Below are 23,418 nucleotides of genomic sequence, written 5' to 3'. Positions count from 1 at the left end.
AGCCTGGGAAGAATAAACTCACATTTCAGAGCTGCATAAACATTCCCTGAGTAAAATAAGACAAATCACTTCTCTCCTCCTTCCCACTTATTTTTATTGTGGCAATAGCTCATTTTCTATGAAGCTGCATAACTCCATGTGCACAGTAAGGAGCCTGCAGAACTGACATCACCAAGGGAACACAGACAGAAGCATGCTTAGGAAAGGATTCTTAATTTTACAGTGACATGAGCTAGTTTCTTAAAGATCAGGTTCCCCCAGCCCCCCTCGGTTTGCTTTTCAATCATGATTTAGAAGCCCGGTTTGGAAGACTCAGATGTAGACTTGTGTTTTCATGCAAATTGAAACTATAACACCTTCTCATAAAGCACAGAACAAAAACACAAAGTGCTACTTCAACTATACTTTATGGTGCCAAAATGCCTCTGAAATATGAACAATTAAGAACATGACCAGGGGCGGCCGGGTAGCTCAGTTGGTTGTCTGACTTGATTTCAGCTCAGGTCATGATCTTGCCATTTGTGGGATCAAGCCCTATAGTCAGGCTCTGCACTAACAACTTGGAGCCTGCTTGTGATTTTCTCCCGTGCCCCCCACCCCCACCCCTCCCCTTATGCGTGCTCTCTCAAAACAAATAAAACATTAAAAAAGGAAGAGGAAGGAAGGAAGGAAGGAAGGAAGGAAGGAAGGAAGGAAGGAAGGAGGGAGAGAGGAGAGACAGGAAGAAGAAAACGGGGTGCCTAGGTGGCTCAGCCAGTTAAGTGTCTGACTTCAGCTCAGGGCATGATCTCTCGGTTCGTGAGTTCAAGCCCTGCACTAGGCTCTGTGTTAACAACTCAGAGCCTAGAGCCTGCTCCAGATTCTCTGTGTCTCCCCCTCTCTCTGCCCCTCCCCTGCTTTCACTCTGTCTCTCTCTCAAAAATAATAAACATTAAAAAAATTTTAAATATATAATCAAACCATTTACAATAATTTAAAACTACTAAACTCAAGTTTAAAAAGAGCCACATAGTGCTTTAAGGTATCTTTTCAGAGAATCTCAACTCAGATTCAGTAACAAAATCAGTTCATGCTTATTTTAAAGTAACTTTTTTTTAGGGGCGCCTGGGTGGCTCAGTTGGTTAAGCATCCAACTTCGGTTCAGGTCATGATCTCACGGTTCATGGGTTCAAGCCCTGAATCGGGCTCTGTGCTGACAGCTCGGAGCCTGGAGCCTGCTTCGGATTCTGTGTCTCCTCTCTCTGCCTCTCCCTCACTAGCACTGTCTCTCAAAAATAAACATTAAAAAAAAAAAAATTAAAATAACTTATTTTTGCCTCACAAGATTTTTGCTTGTTATATAGGACAAACTTTTAAGTTCTGAAAGTTTTATCTTTTTTTTTTTAATATTTTTTTTAAAATTTATTTTGAGAGAGAGAGCATGCAAGCAGGGTAGGGGCACAGACAGGAGAAAGAATCCCAAGCAGGTTCTGCACTGTTAGCGCAGTGCCCAATGCGGGGCTTGAACTCATGAACTGTGAGATCATAACCTGAGCTGAAGTTGGATGCTTAACCGACTGAGCCACCCAGGCGCCCCACATCTCTCTCTATTTTTTTTTTTTAAACTCTACACCCTACACGGGGTTCGAACTCACAACCCTAAGATCAAGAGTCACATGCTCTACTGACTGAGCCAGCCAGGCGCCCAAAAAGCTTCATTTCAAAAGCTATTTAGATATAAATTAACCCTGGAACGGAACTAGAGCCACGAACAAGACATATGTCTTTTTTTTTTAAATGAAATTATATAAGAGGATTTAAAACTGTGATGACTCCTGATAAAAAAGGTTCTAATTCAAACATACGCAACCAGTGTTAAATGAGGAAAAGATTCATGTCCAAGATCACATGCAGCAGTATCAGTGACGCCTACATTTTTTTCTAACAGATACAACAACTAAAAAAAGGAAGCTTGTCAAATGGCTCCTTCCAAATATGTTTGACATTTTACAGAAGAGGAACAAAGGACCAGAGAGGTTAAACAAGTGCTCAAGGTTATATAATTATTAAGTGGAAGACAGAGGACTAGGTTTAACTACCCATCTCTCCTATAAAAAACCCAACTTTACCCTTTTTTTACCCTTTTATTAGAAGCTGTGTGACCCCCAGACATATCACTTAACTTCTTAGGGCCTGAGTTTTTTTTTTTTTTTTTAATTTTTTTTTTCAACGTTTTTTATTTATTTTTGGGACAGAGAGACAGAGCATGAACGGGGGAGGGGCAGAGAGAGAGGGAGACACAGAATTGGAAACAGGCTCCAGGCTCCGAGCCATCAGCCCAGAGCCTGACGCGGGGCTCGAACTCACGGACCGCAAGATCGTGACCTGGCTGAAGTCGGACGCTTAACCGACTGCGCCACCCAGGCGCCCCAGGGCCTGAGTTTTTAAACCTTTGAGCAGGACTACCAGGATTCATAAAGTCACAATGTGAAAAACTAAGTGCACTAAGCAACATCATAAGTTGACATTATTGGGGCGCCTGGGTGGCGCAGTCGGTTAAGCGTCCGACTTCAGCCAGGTCACGATCTCGCACTCCGTGAGTTCGAGCCCCGCGTCAGGCTCTGGGCTGATGGTTCAGAGCCTGTTTCTGATTCTGTGTCTCCCTCTCTCTCTGCCCCTCCCCCGTTCATGCTCTGTCTCTCTCTGTCCCAAAAATAAATGAACGTTGAAAAAAAAAAAAATTTAAAAAAAAAATAAGTTGACATTATTACCACACACCATGTCATTTCTTTAATGATACAGTTTAAAAAAGTGAGACTTTCAGTTTATACCACGGTCCAAAATATTCTAAGATACTCAGAATTTTAGTTCACATTAAGTAAATCTGAATGCAAGTGGGCATGGTAGATTACAAGCAAGTAAACCATATAGGAACTGCATGATGAAAGTATTTCTAAGTCAAGGGCAGTTATGCAACCTGCTGCAAGAAACCTCCCATAGAATACAGATTAGCATCAGCTTTCTGTCACAGAGGTACACCAGAACAAAGAGGCAGGCTACGCTGTTTAATGGAAGAAAACATCTTACACCAGCTAAGAGAAAATATAAAAACAAAAATCTTTTATTACAGACTCTGTTTTATTCTTAGTTTGAAATCTGATTTGCTCCCACAGTTTGAAATTAGTTGACAACTAGCTATTAGCCAGTTTACACCTTTTCTGGTTCCAAGGCATGAAAACCTAGGTAAACCTAGGTAGCTGAGTCAAACCCCTGCTTATTACCACATAAGAGACAAAACACCTGTCCATTCATTCTAAATTGGGGTCTGGACTACACGAAGAGTTGGTGGGAGTGTGGGGGGAGTTGTGTATCTAAAAATCATCATGAGTTTCAATTTGGCAAGATAAAAATTCCAAGGGTTTAATTGTATTAGAAGAAAAATGATTTCTAATACGAAAAAACATTATCCAAAACCTGGAAATAAGGCCAACAGGATATCCACAGTCCCTTCAATGTCATTCAGAAACATTACTTTACAGGCTCAAAGATTAGTATTCTAGAAATATAAAACACTGTTCCACTGTGCTATTTATTTATTTAGAGCTTGTTACTTACAGGAGGCTGTGGATACTCCTACAGGAAAGACAAACTGTAGTTTCACTGCCCTAGTGACTACTTTTTTAAAAAGTTTATTTATTTGTTTATTTTGAGAGAGTGCAAGCATGGGAGAGGAGCAGAGAGGGAGAGGGAGAATCCCAAGCAGGCTCCGCAACTATCAGTGCAGAGCTGGACTCGGGGCTCAAACCCACAAACCGTGAGATCATGACTTGAGCCGAAATCAAGAGTGGCGGGTCACTTACCCAACTGAGCCATCCAGGTGCCAGTGCCCTATAGGATATTAACCAGTTTTTGTAATCTAACATACAGCAATTCTATTCTAATATTGAGTACTTCCTCAAATGCTCTTTGTAATCAGTTTTACCATTTTACTGATTCTCTCAATATTTAACAAGCCAAACAGGATCTTTGGTGTCCACTCAGTATTTTACAAGTTGTGTACCTTTGGGAAAATTATACTTTCACTTGTATAAAGTTGTTCAAATAAAACCTAGGGAAAGAACTTAATTCAGCTGTATCAGTATTTCTGTAGTTATTACTTTTCTAAGGGCAAGTTTAAACAGTTTCTTATTTTATCCCCCAAGTGATGGTCAAGACAACCTAATAAAGAAGGATGAACATAGAACAAAGCAATTATTTGCCTTTCAAGAAAGCATGTCTCATCCACTGTGTTATGAAAACACAAGTTAGAAGTTTAGCTAGGCTGGTAGGTAGGGAACTAGCTGCTTTACAGAATTCTCTTAAGGCTGTTTCAGTAACATACATGCACTCAGTGATGGAGCAGTCACCTAACACATTTACAGCCCGTCTATAGTTACCTTCCCCAGTGTAAGTACGTTAACCATGCAGATACCCTTATTTCATGAATTAGTTTTAGGAATTAGAGGACTAAATTCCTTTGAGGCATCAGAGTACCTTGGGTTAAGGCTATACACACAACCCTATTTGTTTAAAGTACTTTAAAAGGTATCAAATTACAAATCCAAGGTTTTGATGACATGAGGGCATATTCTTAGGATGAATCAACCACCAGCAGCAAAGAGTCTTAAATCACTCCCACTTACCCTGCACACTGACATCTGGTTCGTCGTAAGCGTACCAGTCTTGTCTGAGCAGATAACAGAAGTACAACCAAGGGTTTCCACAGAAGGGAGACTTCGAACAATGGCATTTTTCTTTGCCATTCTGCGAGTTCCAAGAGCCAGGCAGGTGGTGATGACAGCAGGCAGACCTTCAGGAATGGCCGCCACAGCCAGGGCCACCGCAATTTTAAAGTAGTAAATAGCACCCCTGATCCAGGAGCCTCCGTGAACTGGGTCATTGAAGTGCCCAATGTTTATGATCCAGACTGCAATGCAAATAAGGGATATGACTTTGGAAAGCTGCTCCCCAAACTCGTCTAGTTTCTGCTGGAGGGGTGTTCTCTCCTGTTCTGTTGCCACCATCTCATCCCGGATCTTGCCGATTTCTGTGTTAACTCCAGTTGCCACCACCACTCCCATGGCTTTGCCAGCAGCAATGTTTGTTCCCTACAACAGAAGTAGAGGAAACTGATTAGAAGAGTAACAATGCACCCAACTTAAACACTGACTAGTGAACTCAGAACAGTTTACTAGTCTGTGGGTATTTATTAGAGCACCCAGACACTCTCATATTCTGCTGGGCCTTCCAGTGGCTGCTGCTACTCAGAGAACTAGCCATCCAACCTGGACAATGCAGGCAGCATGGCCTGGCTCTTCTTGTTTCTCATTTCATGCAGTTCCTACTTGCCCAGGGAAGCTCCACCCTGACCACTCGCCCCTGGAAACTCTATTCGTAATATTGAGCCTGGCCTGCAGACTGGCTTTGGGCTGGAACAGGGCTCTAACCCCTCTGCGTTCCTGACTCTTCAAACTCCATCCGGCCCTCAACCCTAAGCATTCTCCACAGCTGGCTCCAATAGCTCAACCTCCCTGCCCCCACTGTGATCACCTATAACAAGCAGGGCCACCAGCACCGTGAGCTACCTTGAGGACCTCCACTCAAGCACTGGCATTCAGAAATCATGAAATCAAGTAGGAGCACTCTCTCCCCACCCCACTTTACTTCCCAGTGCTGGTGTGATACAACTTCATGATTTTCACTGTAATCCTATAGCACTTTATTTACTAGGAGTGGCTAGGCTCCCATACTAACCCGTATACAAATACCTACCATTTGAAGTATTTTAAATGCCAAACAAGCAAAGCCTATCAATTTCTCAACTTTTCATTTCAAAAAAATTTAACAGAAAAACTGGTGTACAATGAGCATCCATTTTACTTTTCACCCAGAGTCACCTCTTATTATTGTTGCCACATTTCCTTACTTTCTAAACACACACCTTTTTCCTGTGATCTACATACTGATATCATCCACATCATTTAAAAACATCTTTATAGGCTAAGCCTCTCTCACACAGATCTACTTTTCTAGGTATACAGATAAAGAATTTAAAGGTGTTTGACCTGATCTTTACATTTGACAAAGTACTTACAGAAAACAGCATGTTCTTCTTATCTTGGTTGACGGCCCGTGGGTCTGGGACAGGGTCAGTGTGCTTGATGACAGACACAGACTCACCTAAGCAGGTTGAGAGAAGGAACCATTAGATCTGTGCCATCCACATGTAGAACCTGGACCCTCACTCATTAAACTGCTAGCACTCTCAGGAAATAGGATAAAAGACCCCATCTGCTCGAAGGAGGTGAGCTAGTAAAACTTAGAAACTAACTTCAGAGCAAAGAATGTCAGGATTAAAATTAGTACAATTTCAAAATAAACTTAATTTTGAAATAAAATCCCAGTCAACTGCCTTTATTTCCCACAGTAACTATTCAAATCTCGTCTGTTTTCAGGTATCAATTTTATACTCTAATACTGTGAATATGTATTTATATGTATTTGTTGTAGTTGCACATACACACTAATACTTCCAAAAAAAAAGGTGAACATATATTCTTTTTTTTTTTTTTTTTAATTTTTTTTTTCAACGTTTATTTTATTTTTGGGACAGAGAGAGACAGAGCATGAACGGGGGAGGGGCAGAGAGAGAGGGAGACACAGAATCGGAAACAGGCTCCAGGCTCTGAGCCATCAGCCCAGAGCCTGACGCGGGGCTCGAACTCACGGACCGCGAGATCGTGACCTGGCTGAAGTCGGACGCTTAACCGACTGCGCCACCCAGGCGCCCCGGTGAACATATATTCTTAACACACTAAAAAACTAGATACATTATATTACGTAATGAGGATCATCACTGGGAAACCTGTTCAGTAATGTCAGACATGAGAAATGAAAACATAGTTTTAGAAATATCTGCATTAGTGATGAGTGATCAGACCATTCTATTTCAATAAAACAAAACTGAAAAACATCAGCAGTTGCACTAAAAACACCACATGGTATATAAAGGACAACTTCTTACAACTTTTACAATGTCTCATTGAATTTGGTTTCAACTTTACTTAACATCACTTATGAAAATAACTGGGGTCACTCTGAGTAATGCAAAATACGGCTCCAGTTATTAAAACTGGAACATTAAAACTGATTAACAAAAAACATTTAAGAGATTCTATGAAAAGTTTTAAAAGTTAATTATTTCTATGGGCACACGATGAAAATTTTATATGCACAACCTAATCAGTTTCCCAACATTTTATGGCTTAATCAGCTTTCAGCTATTGCTGCTAATGGGAATTTTAGTAAATAAGCTATTCATAATGAAACAATAAAAAACAGAGCTCAGGCTACTCACAATACTACCTCCCATTACTTCAGCTGCTTTACAAAACTGATAATCAGATAAATCTTGATTACCTTTGGATTTTATACTCTATTTAATTCAGGTTAGCATTGTGTCTGAGTTAATCTTCTGACCACCTTACTTCCAGTTAATATGAACCCTCCCCCCCAGACTGTACCTTTATCAAACAAAAATGGAACAATGTTCCAATCTCAGATCTAAACATGCAAACTTCAGGCAGTAAAACATTCACCATTTTGGAAGGTGCTAGCTTTTGTTAATTCTACATTTGATCATTGCCAAGTATGATAGATGCAAGAGTAGCATTCCTCCAATGAAAAAAATTACAGCTCTGGAGCCTTTTTTTCCTGACTGGAAAAAGAACACTAAATAATTCATTTTCCACAAAAGAGAGAGACAACACTTCAACCTGAAGATTACTGCCCTTGCTGGGCGCTTGGGTGGCTCAGTCGGTTAAGTGTCCGACTTCGGCTCAGGTCATGATCTCGGGGTGAGTTCGAGCCCTGTGTCGGGCTCTGTGCTGACAGCTCAGAGCCTAGAGCCTGCTTTGGATTCTGTGTCTCCCTCTCTCTCTGCCCTTTCCCTGCTTGCACGCTGTCTCTTTCTCAAAAATAAGCATAGGAAGGAAGGAAGGAAGGAAGGAAGGAAGGAAGGAAGGAAGGAAGGAAGGAAGGAAGGAAGGAAGGAAGGAAGGAAGGAAGGAGGAAATTACTGCCTCTGCTAATGTAGGAATTTGTAACTTTTTTTTTTTTGAAAGCTAATTTTTGGTAAAATTTAAAGGGGTCTTAGGAGATGAAAGCCAAGTTTGTTTTTAAATACCTTTAAGCCTCATACATTGGCAATAAGTTTTAAGAAGTAAATATCTTGGAGAGGATTAAGTGAAGTACGATAAAGGGACAGTGAGGCAAGAGTCAACTCTTAGCATGGGATCTGAGAGAGTCTGCACATTCAAAGACTTTCCAATGTATAATGTTTACCTGTGAGAATGGACTGGTCAACTCTCAGAGTAGTAGATTTGATGGAAGTTAATCTTATATCAGCAGGAACTTTGTCACCAACTAATTGGGGAGAATAAAGGCAGTTAAAATAAGCAACTCTGTAATTCATGTTCGTGTTTCATAGAGATAAATCTGTCTCCAAATAAAACAAATTTTAAGGGAAATACATAGCCTGTATACAGCACAAATATATCAAAATCTGTTAAATTAAGATAATCACCTTATCCTTAGGGTTAGAAAAACTCTTGCTAGACAGATAACAGATTATCCCATCAGAAAAGCTAAAATATCACGAATAGGTAACAAACATCTCAAAGACACTAAAAAAAAAAATCTCACTTGTAAGAGTAACAAGAAATAGAAGCAGGAGACACCACTTTTAAACTACCAAATTGACAGACAATAAGAGTTCAGAAAATGTACCAAGTATGCAAGGATGTATAAAAAACAGGGATTCTTACAGGGTGGTGACTCTAATGTCTGAAAATTTTCATTTAAATAAGGAAAAAAATTGTTAGTGTCATAAATCACTTGGAGGCAAGTGCCTGAGCAGAGATCAATGAAATGCTTGTTAGTACACAGTTAACAAGGACAAATTAAATGCATGTAATGTCAGTAAACATTCTACGTAATATTAGCAGTCCATTTAGTGTGTAATTCCACTCTGGTTCCAGACTTTGTGCCCACCTTCATATGCTGCTGAGTACGAAGAAAAAACTGTTACAAAATCTCTGGAGGGCAATTCGGCACTATATATCAAAACTGCAAAGCACAATCTTTTTACACCACGTATTCCACTACAAGGAATTTACTCTTCAGATAGGCTCAATAGAATGTAGTTAGTCACAGCATAGTCTTTTATTAACAGTAGAAAGATAAGACAACTCCATTCATGCTAAAGTGAAAATTTCCTCCTTAGGTATACTGTATATTGGGGGGGGGGGAACATGAGTGTGAAACATCACTTATAGACAGCTACCATTCATAAGGGAAATACCTCCGGGAAGGGGTCACAAAATGTTAACGAGGGGGTTACCAGCGTGGTGGATAGAGGGAGACTTTTCACCTTGTACCCTTGGGTATCTTTTGAAATTTGATTTATCAAATAAGTGAATAAGCCTTTTGAAATTCACCCCAAGGGGCGCCTGGGTGGCTCAGTCGGTTGGGTGTCCAACTTCGGCTCAGATCATGATCTCCCAGTTGGTGAGTTCGAGCCCTGCTTCGGGCTCTGCGCTGACAGCTCAGAGCCTGGTGCTTGCTTTGGATTCTGTGTCTCCCCCTCTCACTGCCCCTCCCCCACTCACTCTCTCAAAAAATAAACAAACATTAAAAAAAAATTAAAAAAAAAAATTCACCTCAAGAGGATCTTTAAGTCAACACAGTCTTCTTCACTAGGCCAAAGAGCTCCTTTAACAGCTCTTTTAAAGGGCTCACGTCTCTAGTTTGTATAAAGTAAATGCCACATTGCAGATATAGGAACAGATAAAGCCACTGTTTCACATGGGCCTGGAGAATAGTGTCCAGCACACTGTGGGTGTTCAAATACTGTTAAATGAGGACATATCAGTACCAAAGCAACTGGGCATTAAGTGTACAACAGCTTTTCCTGACCTTCTAAAAGGTAACTAAGGGGGGGGGGTGCCTGGGTGGCTCAGTCGGTTAAGTGTCCGACTTTGGCTCAGGTTATGATCTCAGGGTTTGTAGGTTCGAGCCCCACATCGGGTTCTGTGCTGACAGCTCAGAGCCTGGAGCCTACTTCAGATTCTGTGTCTCCCTCTCTCTCTGACCCTCCTCGGCTCACACTCTGTCTCTCAAAAATAAACAAACATTAAAAAAATTAAAAAAAAAAAAGGTAACTATGGTAGTTTTGGAAGTCTGATATAAGGAGAGCTAAAAATTAGAAGAAATATAGTCTCCCCTAGCATTACATATAGTATTTTTAAGTCAAATGTTCATTTTCCATACTTACTCTACAAACTGAATTTTAACTGACACTGGTTATATACAAACTGGCAAAATAGCTTTTCTGTCCAAGGAGACTCATTTTATTTGTCAAACACCTACCACTTAGCTCTGGTTTTTCTGCCTTTCAGAGCTTTGAAGTTCAGGAAGAGTTGGTTTGCTTTTTGACCTCTAGTTCATTAAACCACCCTGTAGCCTAACTAGGGAATGTGGTCACAAAGGGGCACAGAAACAGACTGTCAGTATATAATCTCAAGGGACAAGGATCACCCTTGCATTTGACTGCAGGGACACATTAAGTTAAAGTGAAACTCCTGCTGGAAATGCTTATGCAACGAACAGCAATATTCCCCAACTGAATAAACGAGAACGTTTCCTCTTAATTCTGTTCCTGCTACAGTAAGTAACCATATATAACTAAACTTCAATGGCCTAACAACAGCTCAAGTGCTCCATCAAGATAAAAATTTGAAACCAATTAAAATTTTTTACTGTAGGGGAGCCAGGGTGGCTCAGTTGGTTAAGTATCAGACTTCAGCTCAGGTCATGATCTCATGGTTTATGAATTCGAACCCCATGTCGGGCTCTGTGCTGACCGCTCAGAGCCTGGAGACTGCTTCAGACTCTGTGTCTCCCTCTCTCCCTGCCCCTCCCCTGCTCACCACTCTGTCTCTCTCTCTCTCAAAAATAAAGATTAAAAAAAAATTTTAATAAAAATTTTACTGTATTATTTCTGGATGTCACAATTAATTCGATCACATGTGATCCTGAACATGAAAGAATAGGGGCACCTGGGTGGCTCAGTTGGTTAAGTGTCTGACTTTGGCCCAGATCATGATCTTGCGGTTTGTGAGTTTGGGCCCTGCATCTGGCTCGGTACTGACAGCTCAGAGCCCGGAGCCTGCTTTGGATTCTGTGACTTCCTTTCTCTGCCCCTTCCCGGCTCACTCTCTCTCAAAAAATAAATAAATGTTAAAAAAAAATTTTTTTTTAAAGAAAAGAATTATAAGGTTCAATCATGAGCATAGGACTCTAAATGGAAAATTTACTTGAAAATGGTTCTTGGGGCACCTGGGTGGCTCAGTTAGTTAAGTGTCTGACATTCTTGATTTTGGCTCAGGTCATGCATGGTCTCACGGTTTGTGAGTTCAAGCCTATCCCCTTTCCCCGCTCTCTTTCTCTCTCAAAATAAATAAAAAAAGGAAGAAAGAAAGAAAAATGTTTCCTGCTGTCAGAGGCAATTTATGTCATGGTCCTACAGGAGCAAAAAAATGTCTAACATGGCATAGAGGTCCCCACAATCTGTAAGTACTCTGACACTTCGGTACTCTAACAGCTGAACATATACCAGCAATTTAAAAGAACACTTCATTTTATGTTAAAAGTTGAATCCTGTTTTTCTAGTTCAACAATTTCATATATAAGCCCTAGTTCATACTTTTTTGAGAGAGACAGAGACAGAATGCGAGTGGGGGAGGGGCAGAGAGAGAGGGAGACACAAAATCTGGAGCAGGCTCCAAGCTCTGAGCTGTCAGCACGGAGCCCAATGCAGGGCTCAAACTCATGAGCTGTGAGATCATGACCTGAGCCAAAGTCGGCCGCTCAAGCGACTGAGCCACCCAGGCACCCCGGAATCAATACTAAATATATGCAGCATTAAAAATTATACTCATTCTGATAGAACTAGAGTGTACTATGTTAAAAGTGAAATAAATCAGTCAGAGAAAGACAAATATCCTACGATTTCACTCATACATGGAATTTAAGAAACAAAACAGGTGAACATAGGGGCATAAACAAGGTTGCTAGAGGGTGGGGGGATGGGCTAAATGGGTGATGGGCATTAAGGAGGGTACTTGCTGTGATGAATACTTGTTACATGTAAGTTATAAATCATTAAATTCTACTCCTGAAAGAAACAACAAAAAAAAACAAACACAGGTGTGCATGTATACACACACACACACACACACACACACACACACACACACACACACACACATTCTTGAACTCACCCAACCGTGAGATTATGACCTGATCCAAAGCTGGATGCTAACTGAGCCACCTGGGTGCCCCCAAAGGTCTATATTAAATACATGAAGGTCGGGGTGCCTGGGTGGCTTGGTCGGTTAAGCGTCCAACTTTGGCTCAGGTCATGATTTCACGGTCCGTGAGTTCGAGCCCTGCATCGGGCTCTGTGCTGACAGCTCAGAGCCTGGAGCCTGTTTCAGATTCTGTGTCTCCCTCTCTCTCTGCCCCTCCCCTGTTCATGCTCTGTCTCTGTCTCAAAAATAAATAAACGTTAAAAAAAATTAAAAAAAAAATACATGAAGGTCATTTCTTTGCTGTACAGAAATTATATGGATATACATTTAATTGTTGGCTAAATATTTAGGAATGACTCAAATGTCAAATGCTAGTGGAACAGATGACCTGGGAAGCCCTTAAAAACTGACCTCAAGCTTTTCTCAACTTTTCTTGGTTCTGATAACAGGCATTCTAACTGGGGGGCAATTAAATATTTAGGAGCTAAAAACAAAAGATCACCTGGGAGCCTTTTATAAACTATACACTCTCAGAAACTACTCTTCAAGAGTCTGGTTTAATGCATTTGGCTTGGGGTCCAGTAATCCACCTTTTAAAAAGTTCTCCAAGGGTGCCTGGGAAGCGTGACTTCAGCTCAGGTCACGATCTCACAGTTCGTGGGTTCAAGCCCCGTGTCAGCCTCCTGGAGCCTGCTTCGAGTTCTGTGCCCTCCTCTCCCTCTGCCCTTCCTCCACTCACCCTCTCTCTCTCTCAAAATTAAACGTTATAAATAAATTTTTAAAAAAAGTTCTCCAAACACTAAAACAAAAAACAAAAGGAAACAAAACCCAAAAAACCTAAGAAGAAACAATTACCACCATGCACAATAACTGGAGTCACAGATCCCATGAAGAGCTTGTTCAGAACAGCCTACTGTGTGCTGCATCTCATGTACCAAGTATGCCAGCTCTAGGCCAAGAGGACCTTAAGTCCTCCAACACCTGAGAAATTTATCATCTTAAAGTTCTACATTTCATTGTTTTCATCAAAAACTATCTCTAAGGAAAGGAAGCATAAATCCATAACAAAGCATTAGTCCAAACTGGTGTTCCTCAACACCTGCTTTGTTCTAGTATCCTCTTAGCTAGAAAACCCCCCACATCATCTTGATCAACCCTCAGTTTAGTCAGGAAACTACAGCTAGAAGTAAAAGGAGTCTTGCCTAAGGAACCTCAATTAACGAAAGACTTCTTTTAACCTGCTATGTGACTCTGTTTTATGCTTTTGTTTGTAATAATCAATACAGGATTCAATCTATTAGGACACACACTCTCTAAGGAAGCAAAAGAAGATTCAATTGATACTTTTCAAATTAAGACATGATTATTTTCCTTGTCCGCTGGCTTCTATGAATTTCAGACAGAGGGTTTTGTGTGTGAGGAGCAGGCAGTGCTGTTCCTGATGATCGCACCCAGTAATATTTCCCTGATGGAGCATGTCAATGCCCTTAACGGCAAGTGGTAGTGGAAAATTCTTACTCTTGCCAAGGGGATGCTCTGCAATTTTCTCCTCTGAAAATTTTTTCCCCGTCTCTTAGGTTCTGGTGGTGTAATAAAAGAATAAACTGTTAGAAATACCTTCCATTTGTTTAACCTCTGACACTTTTCAGATTCAGCTCTTGGATTCATAAGTCCATCGGTCTTTAACCTGCTATCACAATAGGGATTTCTACTCTGAAAAAAATCCTCCATGTATAATTAATACTAGCTCACCAAGAATGCAAGTCAAAGTCAAAGGAAATTACTCTGCCACATTTTAGAAATGAACGCAAACTTCCTTTATCTTAAAACCTAGAAAGGAATGTAATCCATGGTAGTTAAACAATGTTTACATCACTATGTCAAAAATAAATACAGATGGGGGCACCTGGCTGGCTCAGTGGGTGGAGCATATGACTCTTGATCTTGGGGTCATGAGTTCAAGCCCCACGTTGAATGTAGAGATTACTTAAAAAAAAATTAAATATTTAAAAATAAACAAATACTGATGGTTAAATCAGCATTACTCAGAAAAGGCCTTTTTATGAACTAGTTCTATGAAGGGGAAAAAAAAATCTAATTTACTGAGGCAAATTCTACCAGCTATTCAAGTCTTTTCTAAAAAAACTATATATAAGATCAGAAATTATCTCCTAAATACCACTGTTTTTTAGTTTATTTTTTTAATATACGTGTTTATCTCTTTATTTATTTAATGTTTATTTATTTTTGAGAGAGAGCGAGAGCGAGCGAGTGAACACGCATGCATGAACAGGGGAGGGGCAGAGAGAGAGGGGGAAACAGAATCTGAAGCAGGCTCCAGGCTCTGAGCTGTCAGCACAGAGCCTGACGTGGGGCTCAAACCCATGGACTGTGAGATCATGACCCGAGACCAACTGACTAAGCCGTCCACACGCCTGTCGTTTTTTTACTTTAAGTGGCTCCTAGGAAAAGCAAGCTGTAATAGAATTAACCTAGATTAAACATTTAACTATGACTTAAATATTTTCATTGTTCTGATTTGAGTCATCAATTTTATAGTTGGGCAAAGTGAATGAAATTCCTCACTTGAGAAGTCCACTTGCCTGCTTTCTCCAGACCTCAGGGTAAGTAGGGAAGGGACATTACAAATCACCATAGTACACTAAGTTTGCTTCCAGTCCATTTGTTCAAAGTATTATCTATGATGGTTTAAAATGCAAATGTAGGGACACCTGGATGGCTCAGCTGGCTAAGCTGGGGACTCTTGATTTCAGCTCAGGTCATGATCCCAGGGTAGAGGGATCGAGCCCTGCGTAGGGCTCCGTGCTGAGAGTGGAGCCTGGTTAAGAAGATTCTCTCTCCCTCTGCCCTCTCCCATACTTGCACCCTCTCACGCTCTCTCTTAAAAAAAAAGGGGGGGTGGAGGGGTGAGTGCCTGGGTGGCTCAGTCGGTTAGGCGTCTGACTTCAGCTCAAGTCATGATCTCACGGTTTTAAGATTGACCCGTGTTGGGCTCCATGCTGGGCATGGAGCCTGCTTAAGATGATCTCTTTCTCCTCCTGCCCCTTCTCTCTCAAAAAATAAAATAAAAAATAAAAAAGTAATGCAAATATTACAGTCTCTTATTTAAAATGTTTAAATACCTTCTTCCTCCCAGAACTGAGATCAAGTCAGTATCTTAAAGGTGGTTTATAGCACCTCCCAGGGCCCAGCTGCTGCTTGCTTCTTATCACTTTCCTCTCCCTCTAACCTCCGACACAACGGTCTCCAATTCCTCAAAGCTCTTTCTGAGTCTTCATACACCCTCTTCTCTGCCACCTTGCCCCACCCCGAACAGCGAGGCATTCCTCAAATTCCCATTTTAGGTTGGCATCCCTTTCGATGTGCTCACAGAGAGCTGTTCTTTCCTTTCCGGACACGCTCACATACGTGCTCAGTAAGTCTTCCCATTATTACACCAAAAGCTCCATGAGGCACACACTCAGTCACTGTGCATTTCCTAGCCCCGAGCACTGTGCTGGCACACAGTGGGTGCCAGATAAATATCTGTTAACAAATAAAATACTTGCACACATTATTTCCTTTAATAAACAACCATCAGAGACTTATGATAACTATCAAGTTGAAGAATGTCACAAAGGGAGGAACAATGAAGAGAGTCAAGACCAAAGAGATCTCAGACTTGGTTAAGCTGAATGAAGAAACAAGTGATTGTTACTTAAATTTTACATTTAGACTAAAAACAAAACAGAACATGTATGCTAGCACAGATTAGCTAGAGGTGGAGGGGAAAGAGCACATGTGAGAGCAGGGTTTTAGCTGGTAGAGCAATGAAGGTTGCCAAAGAAGTGTCCCTAGTCTGTAAAAGCAAAGAGCGTCTCGAATATCAACCAGACTCCATTTACATAACAGCATTTACGTCTGAGCACCAAAGAAAACCATCAAGATGGTAAAGGGTTTGAAAATAATTACATGCTGCACCAAGAAGCATAAAATACCTAGGAATAAATCTAACCAAAGATGTAAAGGATCTGTATGCTGAAAACTATAGAAAGCTTATGAAGGTAATTGAAGAAGATTTAAAGAAATGGAAAGACATTCCCTGCTCATGGATTGGAAAAATAAATATTGTCAAAATGTCAATACTACCCAAAGCTATCTACACATTCAATGCAATCCCAATCAAAATTGCACCAGCATTCTTCTCGAAATTAGAACAAGCAATCCTAAAATTCATATGGAACCACAAAAGGCCCCGAATAGCCAAAGGAATTTTGAAGAAGAAGACCAAAGCAGGAGGCATCACAATCCCAGACTTTAGCCTCTACTACAAAGCTGTAATCATCAAGACAGCATGGTATTGGCACAAAAACAGACACACAGACCAATGGAATAGAATAGAAACCCCAGAACTAGACCCACAAACGTATGGCCAACTCATCTTTGACAAAGCAGGAAAGAACATCCAATGGAAAAAAGACAGCCTCTTTAACAAATGGTGCTGGGAGAACTGGACAGCAACATGCAGAAGGTTGAAACTAGACCACTTTCTCACACCATTTACAAAAATAAACTCAAAATGGATAAAGGACCTAAATGTGAGACAGGAAACCATCAGAACCTTAGAGGAGAAAGCAGGAAAAGACCTCTCTGACCTCAGCCGTAGCAATCTCTTACTAGACACATCCCCAAAGGCAAGGGAATTAAAAGCAAAAGTGAATTACTGGGACCTTATGAAGATAAAAAGCTTCTGCACAGCAAAGGAAACAACCAACAAAACTAAAAGGCAACCAACGGAATGGGAAAAGATATTTGCAAATGACATATCGGACAAAGGGCTAGTATCTAAAATCTATAAAGAGCTCACCAAACTCCACACCCGAAAAACAAATAACCCAGTGAAGAAATGGGCAGAAAACATGAATAGACACTTCTCTAAAGAAGACATCCAGATGGCCAACAGGCACATGAAAAGATGTTCAGCGTCGCTCCTTATCAGGGAAATACAAATCAAAACCACACTCAGGTATCACCTCACGCCAGTCAGAGTGGCCAAAATGAACAAATCAGGAGACTATAGATGCTGGAGAGGATGTGGAGAAACGGGAACCCTCTTGCACTGTTGGTGGGAATGCAAATTGGTGCAGCCGCTCTGGAAAGCAGTGTGGAGGTTCCTCAGAAAATTAAAAATGGACCTACCCTATGACCCAGCAATAGCACTGCTAGGAATTTATCCAAGGGATACAGGAGTACTGATGCATAGGGGCACTTGTACCCCAATGTTCATAGCAGCACTCTCAACAATAGCCAAATTATGGAAAGAGCCTAAATGTCCATCAACTGATGAATGGATAAAGAAATTGTGGTATATATACACAATGGAATACTATGTGGCAATGAGAAAAAATGAAATATGGCCTTTTGTAGCAACGTGGATGGAACTGGAGAGTGTAATGCTAAGTGAAATAAGCCATACAGAGAAAGACAGATACCATATGGTTTCACTCTTATGTGGATCCTGAGAAACTTAACAGGAACCCATGGGGGAGGGGAAGGAAAAAAAAAAAAAAAAGAGGTTAGAGTGAGAGAGAGCCAAAGCATAAGAGACTGTTAAAAACTGAGAACAAACTGAGGGTTGATGGGGGGTGGGAGGGAGGGGAGGGTGGGTGATGGGTATTGAGGAGGGCACCTTTTGGGATGAGCACTGGGTGTTGTATGGAAACCAATTTGTCAATAAATTTCATAAAAAAAAAAAGAAAATAATTACATGAACAGCTGAAAGAGCAAAAACTAACTTGGAAATAAACTTTTAGCATCCTCACACCGTTTGCACTCCAGACTCCCTGCTCCACCCCAACTGCCACCTGCTACTGGACAAGCTGCAGTGGGTCCAAGTTCTGGCGAAGTTCCCTTCTAGTTCTCTAAAGGCAATGAATTTACCTTCCCCTACCTAACAGGCCATCATGGGAGGAACCATCAAACTTCTGTGTGACTACAAAGTGAAAACTAACGTGGAGAACAGACAACTATATTTTAGCTATTAGTAAGGATTGTTTTATAATAAAACTGATTAAAAATGGCATAGCTGGTCCTAAGGAGCCAGGTTTCCAGTTACTAGAGGTGGGAGATGATGCTCACTCAGTACATGCTGACGCAGTCCATCACTAAGCTCACAGTACACAGCATCCAGCACATCCCCTGACTTTTCTCATTATTCCAGAAGTAAAGCCTGCTTTTAAAAGATGAAAACCCATTCCTTACTCTTCTCATCAAAATAGACACCAGCTGTTAGACATCTTTATCTGCTAGGTATTTCTCTATGGATAACACTTATTAAAACTTTATTAAAATAGAAATCATAAGGGCGCCTGGGTGGCTCAGTTGGTTGAGCGTCCAACTTCAGGTCAGGTCATGATCTCGCAGCTCATGAGTTCAAGCCCCGCATCGGGCTCTGTGCTGACAGCTCAGAGCCTGGAGCCTGCTTCGGATTCTATGTCTCCCTCTCTCTCTGCCCCAACCCACTCACATTCTTGTCACTGCCTCTCTCAAAAATAAACATTAAAAAAATATATCTAAAAAAATAGAAATCATAAACCTCTTCCCTTTATATATGCTTATCGGTCTTATGCTTTTTTAATGGCTGCATAGTTAATAACATACACTAAAATTTGGAGAATGCTTGGTTATTCTATACCAAGCACTACTATAAGGGCTTTATGGGTTAAGAACAATCTTCATGATTCTAAAAGGTGTGATTCTCTTCTTTCCCAGTTTATAGATGAAGAAAAGGAGGCACAGAAAGCTAAGGTCACAGTGTTTATATCCACACCACACACTAAATCAGTCACTATTTTCATGGCCATCTAGGCATTTATAATTTTTCCCATTACAATGTTCTATGCCGAACATCTTTGTGTACGGAGATTACTTCTGGAAGATAGACTCTTAGAAGCAGAATTTTCTCACAAACATATACTCCACCAAATTTAATTCCTGCCATTTCCTAATACTCTCAATCTTGTATTTTTCTGAGCATTAGTAACAATCAGCACCTTATTTTCCAAAATTCTTTTATCTTCAAGATCAAAGTTTTTAACAAAAAAAAAATCAACATCATTCTACATTTTTACATAGTCAAATCTGGTGATCTTGGCAGTTCTGTTTCACACTTAGGAAACATGTTCCCTATACTATGTGGTTTCTTCTACGTTTTCCAAAATCTTAATCACAGTGACACGGATGGAGCTGCCACTTACTGGTACTGTGACTACCACTGAGTCATGGGGAATGGAGAGGAGGTAATTACAGGAAATCAGGAAATGCCAGCCCCAGGAGATTCAGGTAAAGCTTCAAAATCAACTAGTCCATTGTGATCTGATGGTCAGAGAGACCTGAGTTCCTTATTTCTCATGGTTCCTAGTCTTAGCTACCCTGACTAATGAATGAAGGGCCCTAGGTCTCAAAACTCTGCTTCTAATATATCTGAACTGATTTCTGTTAGATTATTTGCTCTTCTGCTTATGTACAATTATTTAAGGTTAAGACCATTTCTGATTGTAAAACTGAACTATGACTTACAGGAACAACTAAGATCATGATTTCTACATTATCTGGTTGCAGAGGCTGAGACCAATACCTCTAGCTAGCCTGGTTTTCCTACTCTCACTGCAAAACAATTCCATATGGGGGAAAAGGCTACACAGCAAACCTGCTCACCACCTTATTTGGTCATACATTTTTGCTTCTCCTTCTCTGATCCATGTTTATCATTTTAGAGCATTTGGTTTTTTTTTTTTTTTTTTGGTAAGTAATCTCTTCTCCCAACATGGACTGACACTCATGACCTCAAAATCAAGAGTCACATATTCTATCAACTGAGCCAGTCAGGCACCTCATGTTATCATTTTAGAAACAGGTGAAAACTTTTTAACAATGTTCAGCAATACTATGTAAACTGCTTAACAAGACAATATTTTACTTAGTTACACCACTTAACTGTACTTCACTGCCCCCCCCATTTTTATTAAGATCAACATATCACCCTATATAAGCTTAAGGTGTACAACATAATGATTTATGTATAAATTGCAAAATGATTACTACAATTAGGTAGCATCCATCAGCTCACATAGTTACAATTTCTTCCCTTGTGGTAAAAGCTACTTTTAGCAACTTTCAAACATACAATATAGTATCGTTAACTATAGTCATCATGCTGGATAGTACATCCCCTGAACACTTGTCTTATAACTCGAGTTTTGTACCTTCCGGCCACCTTCACCCAATTCCTTCACTCCTGCCCCTGGCAAACACCGATCTGATCTGTTTCTAGGAATTTCAGATTATTATAATTTTTTTACTTCTACATATAAATGAGATCACACAGTATGTCTTTCTCTGACTTATTTCACTTAGCACAACACCTCAAGGTCCATACATGTTGCAAATGGCAGGATTTCCCTCCTTTTTTTTTTTTTATGACGGACTAATATTCCACTGCATATTAACACATTTTCCTTACCCGTTCATTCATCAACATTTAGGCTGTTTCCATGTCTTGCCTATTGTAAACAGTGCTGCAAATAACATGGGGGTACAGTTATTTCCTTGGGATAGTGATTCCCTTTCCTTCAGATATACCCAGAAATGGAATTGCTGGATCATATGGAGTACGTACTTTAAAAAACCACATAACTAGATCCTGAAGTGGATTTCTGCAGAGAAGGGCAAATGAACCCCCCTGAATTGCATGCAAAATTTTGAATGGGCCTCTGGGGAGATTTCATCAATTCTCAAAGGGACTGTGATCTAGAAATGATTAAGAACTACTGTGCTATGCTTCTCAAAATGTGGTCCACCTAAGAGCTTGGTAGAAATGCTGAATAACCAGGCCCCACTCCAGACCTACAGAATCAAAATCTGCACTTTAACAAAATCCCCATGCACATAAAGTTAGTGAAACACTGCTCTAAGCAGCTGGCCAAATCTGAAGGCCTGTTTTTGTTTTTAAAAGAGCCCTGAAGACGAGAATGATTTTTACATTTTTAAAGCCTTAAAGGAAAAAAAAAAGATTTTTCTACAAAGACTGTTTGGGGCTCAGAGTCTCAAATATTAAAAGGCACCTGGGTAGCTCAGTTGGTTAAGCATCCAACTTAGGCTGAGGTCATGCTCTCATGGTTCGTGGGTTCAGGCCCTGCATCGGGCTCTGTGCTGACAGCACCTGGAGCCTACTTTGGATTCTGGGTCTCCCTCTCTCTCTCTGTTCTTCCCCTGCTTGCACTCTGTCACTGTCTCTCCAAAATGAATCAACGTTAAAAAAATATAAGAATTAAAAAAATTAAATTAAAATAAAATGGCTCTGTACACACACACACACACACAGAGTTTGCCAACTCCTCTGTTCTACAGCACAGAATTGGTCACTTGGGTATTTGTGTTAGGGAGCTTGGCAGTTATGGATTAAGTGTTTGCTGAATGTTCAGTCAGACTACTCCAATCCTTTTTTTTCTAAAAGCCAAAGTACACCTGGATTCACAGCCCAAGTTAACAAATGATAAGGCCACATTATCAGAATCAGACATCTTTTAGAGCCAGAAAGCTCCTTTAAAAAGTCTACTCCAGGGGCGCCTGGGTGGCGCAGTCGGTTAAGCGTCTGACTTCAGCCAGGTCACGATCTCGCGGTCCGTGAGTTCGAGCCCCGCATCAGGCTCTCGGCTGATGGCTCAGAGCCTGGAGCCTGTTTCCGATTCTGTGTCTCCCTCTCTCTCTGCCCCTCCCCCGTTCATGCTCTGTCTCTCTCTGTCCCAAAAATAAAATAAAAAAACGTTGAAAAAAAAAAAATTTAAAAAGTCTACTCCAATTACCCAATTCTGCAGAGGTTAATCTGTCCGGCTTCATGCAGAATTAGAATAATAATTTGGGTCCTTCAGTGAATCAGTCATCTTTGAATTTTACAATTTTGTCTTTTCTTTCCCTCAACTGCTTAGAAACAACACTACTTCACAGGGGTTACTAATTTCCATGGCTGTGCAAGATGACTATCAAAAGTGAAACTTTTCTTCCTACAAATATTTAGTTACCAAGTTAAAGAATTAGTTTTTTTACTGACTAAATCCTGAAATTGCTGGCACTACTGAACGTTGACTTTTCATTTTAAGAAATAGAAAATCGATTTCCTTAGAAGCTAAAGCAAATGTAATTTCACGTTAAGAGTGTGTCATTTCTATCATTTACATAATCTTAAAGTAGGATTTGCTCCAGAGTATACTAGAGGACAGGAATCATCTAAGGGTATTTATGTCTTTGCACTGTTTGCCAACTCCGGGTTACCAAGATACATAAGGTTTGTTTTTAAACAATCCCGAAAACAATAGCCTGGAGAGTCAATAAATAACCTATTCCCCAGGCATACACTGGGACCCCCAAAATTCTAAAGTTAAAAATTTTATGACTATCATAGCTTGAATCACTTTGATAAGCAGATAATATAGAGAGCTTAAAAAACACCATGGCTTCAGAAGATGAAAATGTGGGTAACTATCTCCATTTTTTTTACTTGCTGAAGCAATTTTATTTGGCTCCTGTATTCTAGATACCTCTTAAGCATCGCATATGCTATGCATGCTTACACAATGTCTGCTGGGAAAGATTATTAGCTGGTATAGCAACATATATTTAATTTCCTCAATTCCTACATCTCTCCCTCAAAATGCCTCTTGGTCCAGCCTAACCTTCAGAAAGTTCAGTAAAACCACTCCATAGTCTCCCAAAAGCCAGCAGAAAGAACTTTATCATCTAAGTTTAGATGATCCTTATATCCAAAAACTGACTACAAAAAGGTCTCTTTCTACAAGTATTCAAATAGCAACTCCACATTTGCTGTCATCTACAAGATATTTCACAGTATTTTCCAGTGTTTTTCAATTCATCAAAGAATTCCTCAAACTTAATTTCCTAATTTAAAGCATAAAAGTTACCAAGTATAAAACCACAATTCATGCCATTTATCCCTTCAGGCTATGTAGAGAGT

General features: G+C 40.4%; 1 protein-coding gene across 3 annotated transcripts in view; it reads right to left on the bottom strand.

Annotated features, from left to right (window-relative positions):
- Positions 1-23,418, bottom strand: part of ATP2A2 (ATPase sarcoplasmic/endoplasmic reticulum Ca2+ transporting 2) — a 61,539-nt gene that overhangs the window by 16,568 nt on the left and 21,553 nt on the right. For all 3 annotated transcript variants that reach the window (XM_047088252.1, XM_047088251.1, XM_047088250.1), the window contains exons 6-8: positions 8,362-8,442; positions 6,113-6,198; positions 4,662-5,126 (exon numbers count right to left, since the gene is read on the bottom strand). In XM_047088252.1, the coding sequence (XP_046944208.1) occupies positions 4,662-5,126; positions 6,113-6,198; positions 8,362-8,442 (632 nt within the window). The remainder of the gene's footprint in view (positions 1-4,661; positions 5,127-6,112; positions 6,199-8,361; positions 8,443-23,418) is intronic.

This window comes from Lynx rufus, unplaced genomic scaffold (assembly GCF_022079265.1).
Source record: "Lynx rufus isolate CCGP_SWC_20201006 ecotype Redwood Valley unplaced genomic scaffold, mLynRuf1.p SCAF_24, whole genome shotgun sequence".
Taxonomy (NCBI): domain Eukaryota; kingdom Metazoa; phylum Chordata; class Mammalia; order Carnivora; family Felidae; genus Lynx; species Lynx rufus.
The sequence above is the reverse complement of the archived record's forward strand: the minus strand, read 5'-3'. Positions and strand labels throughout refer to the sequence as shown.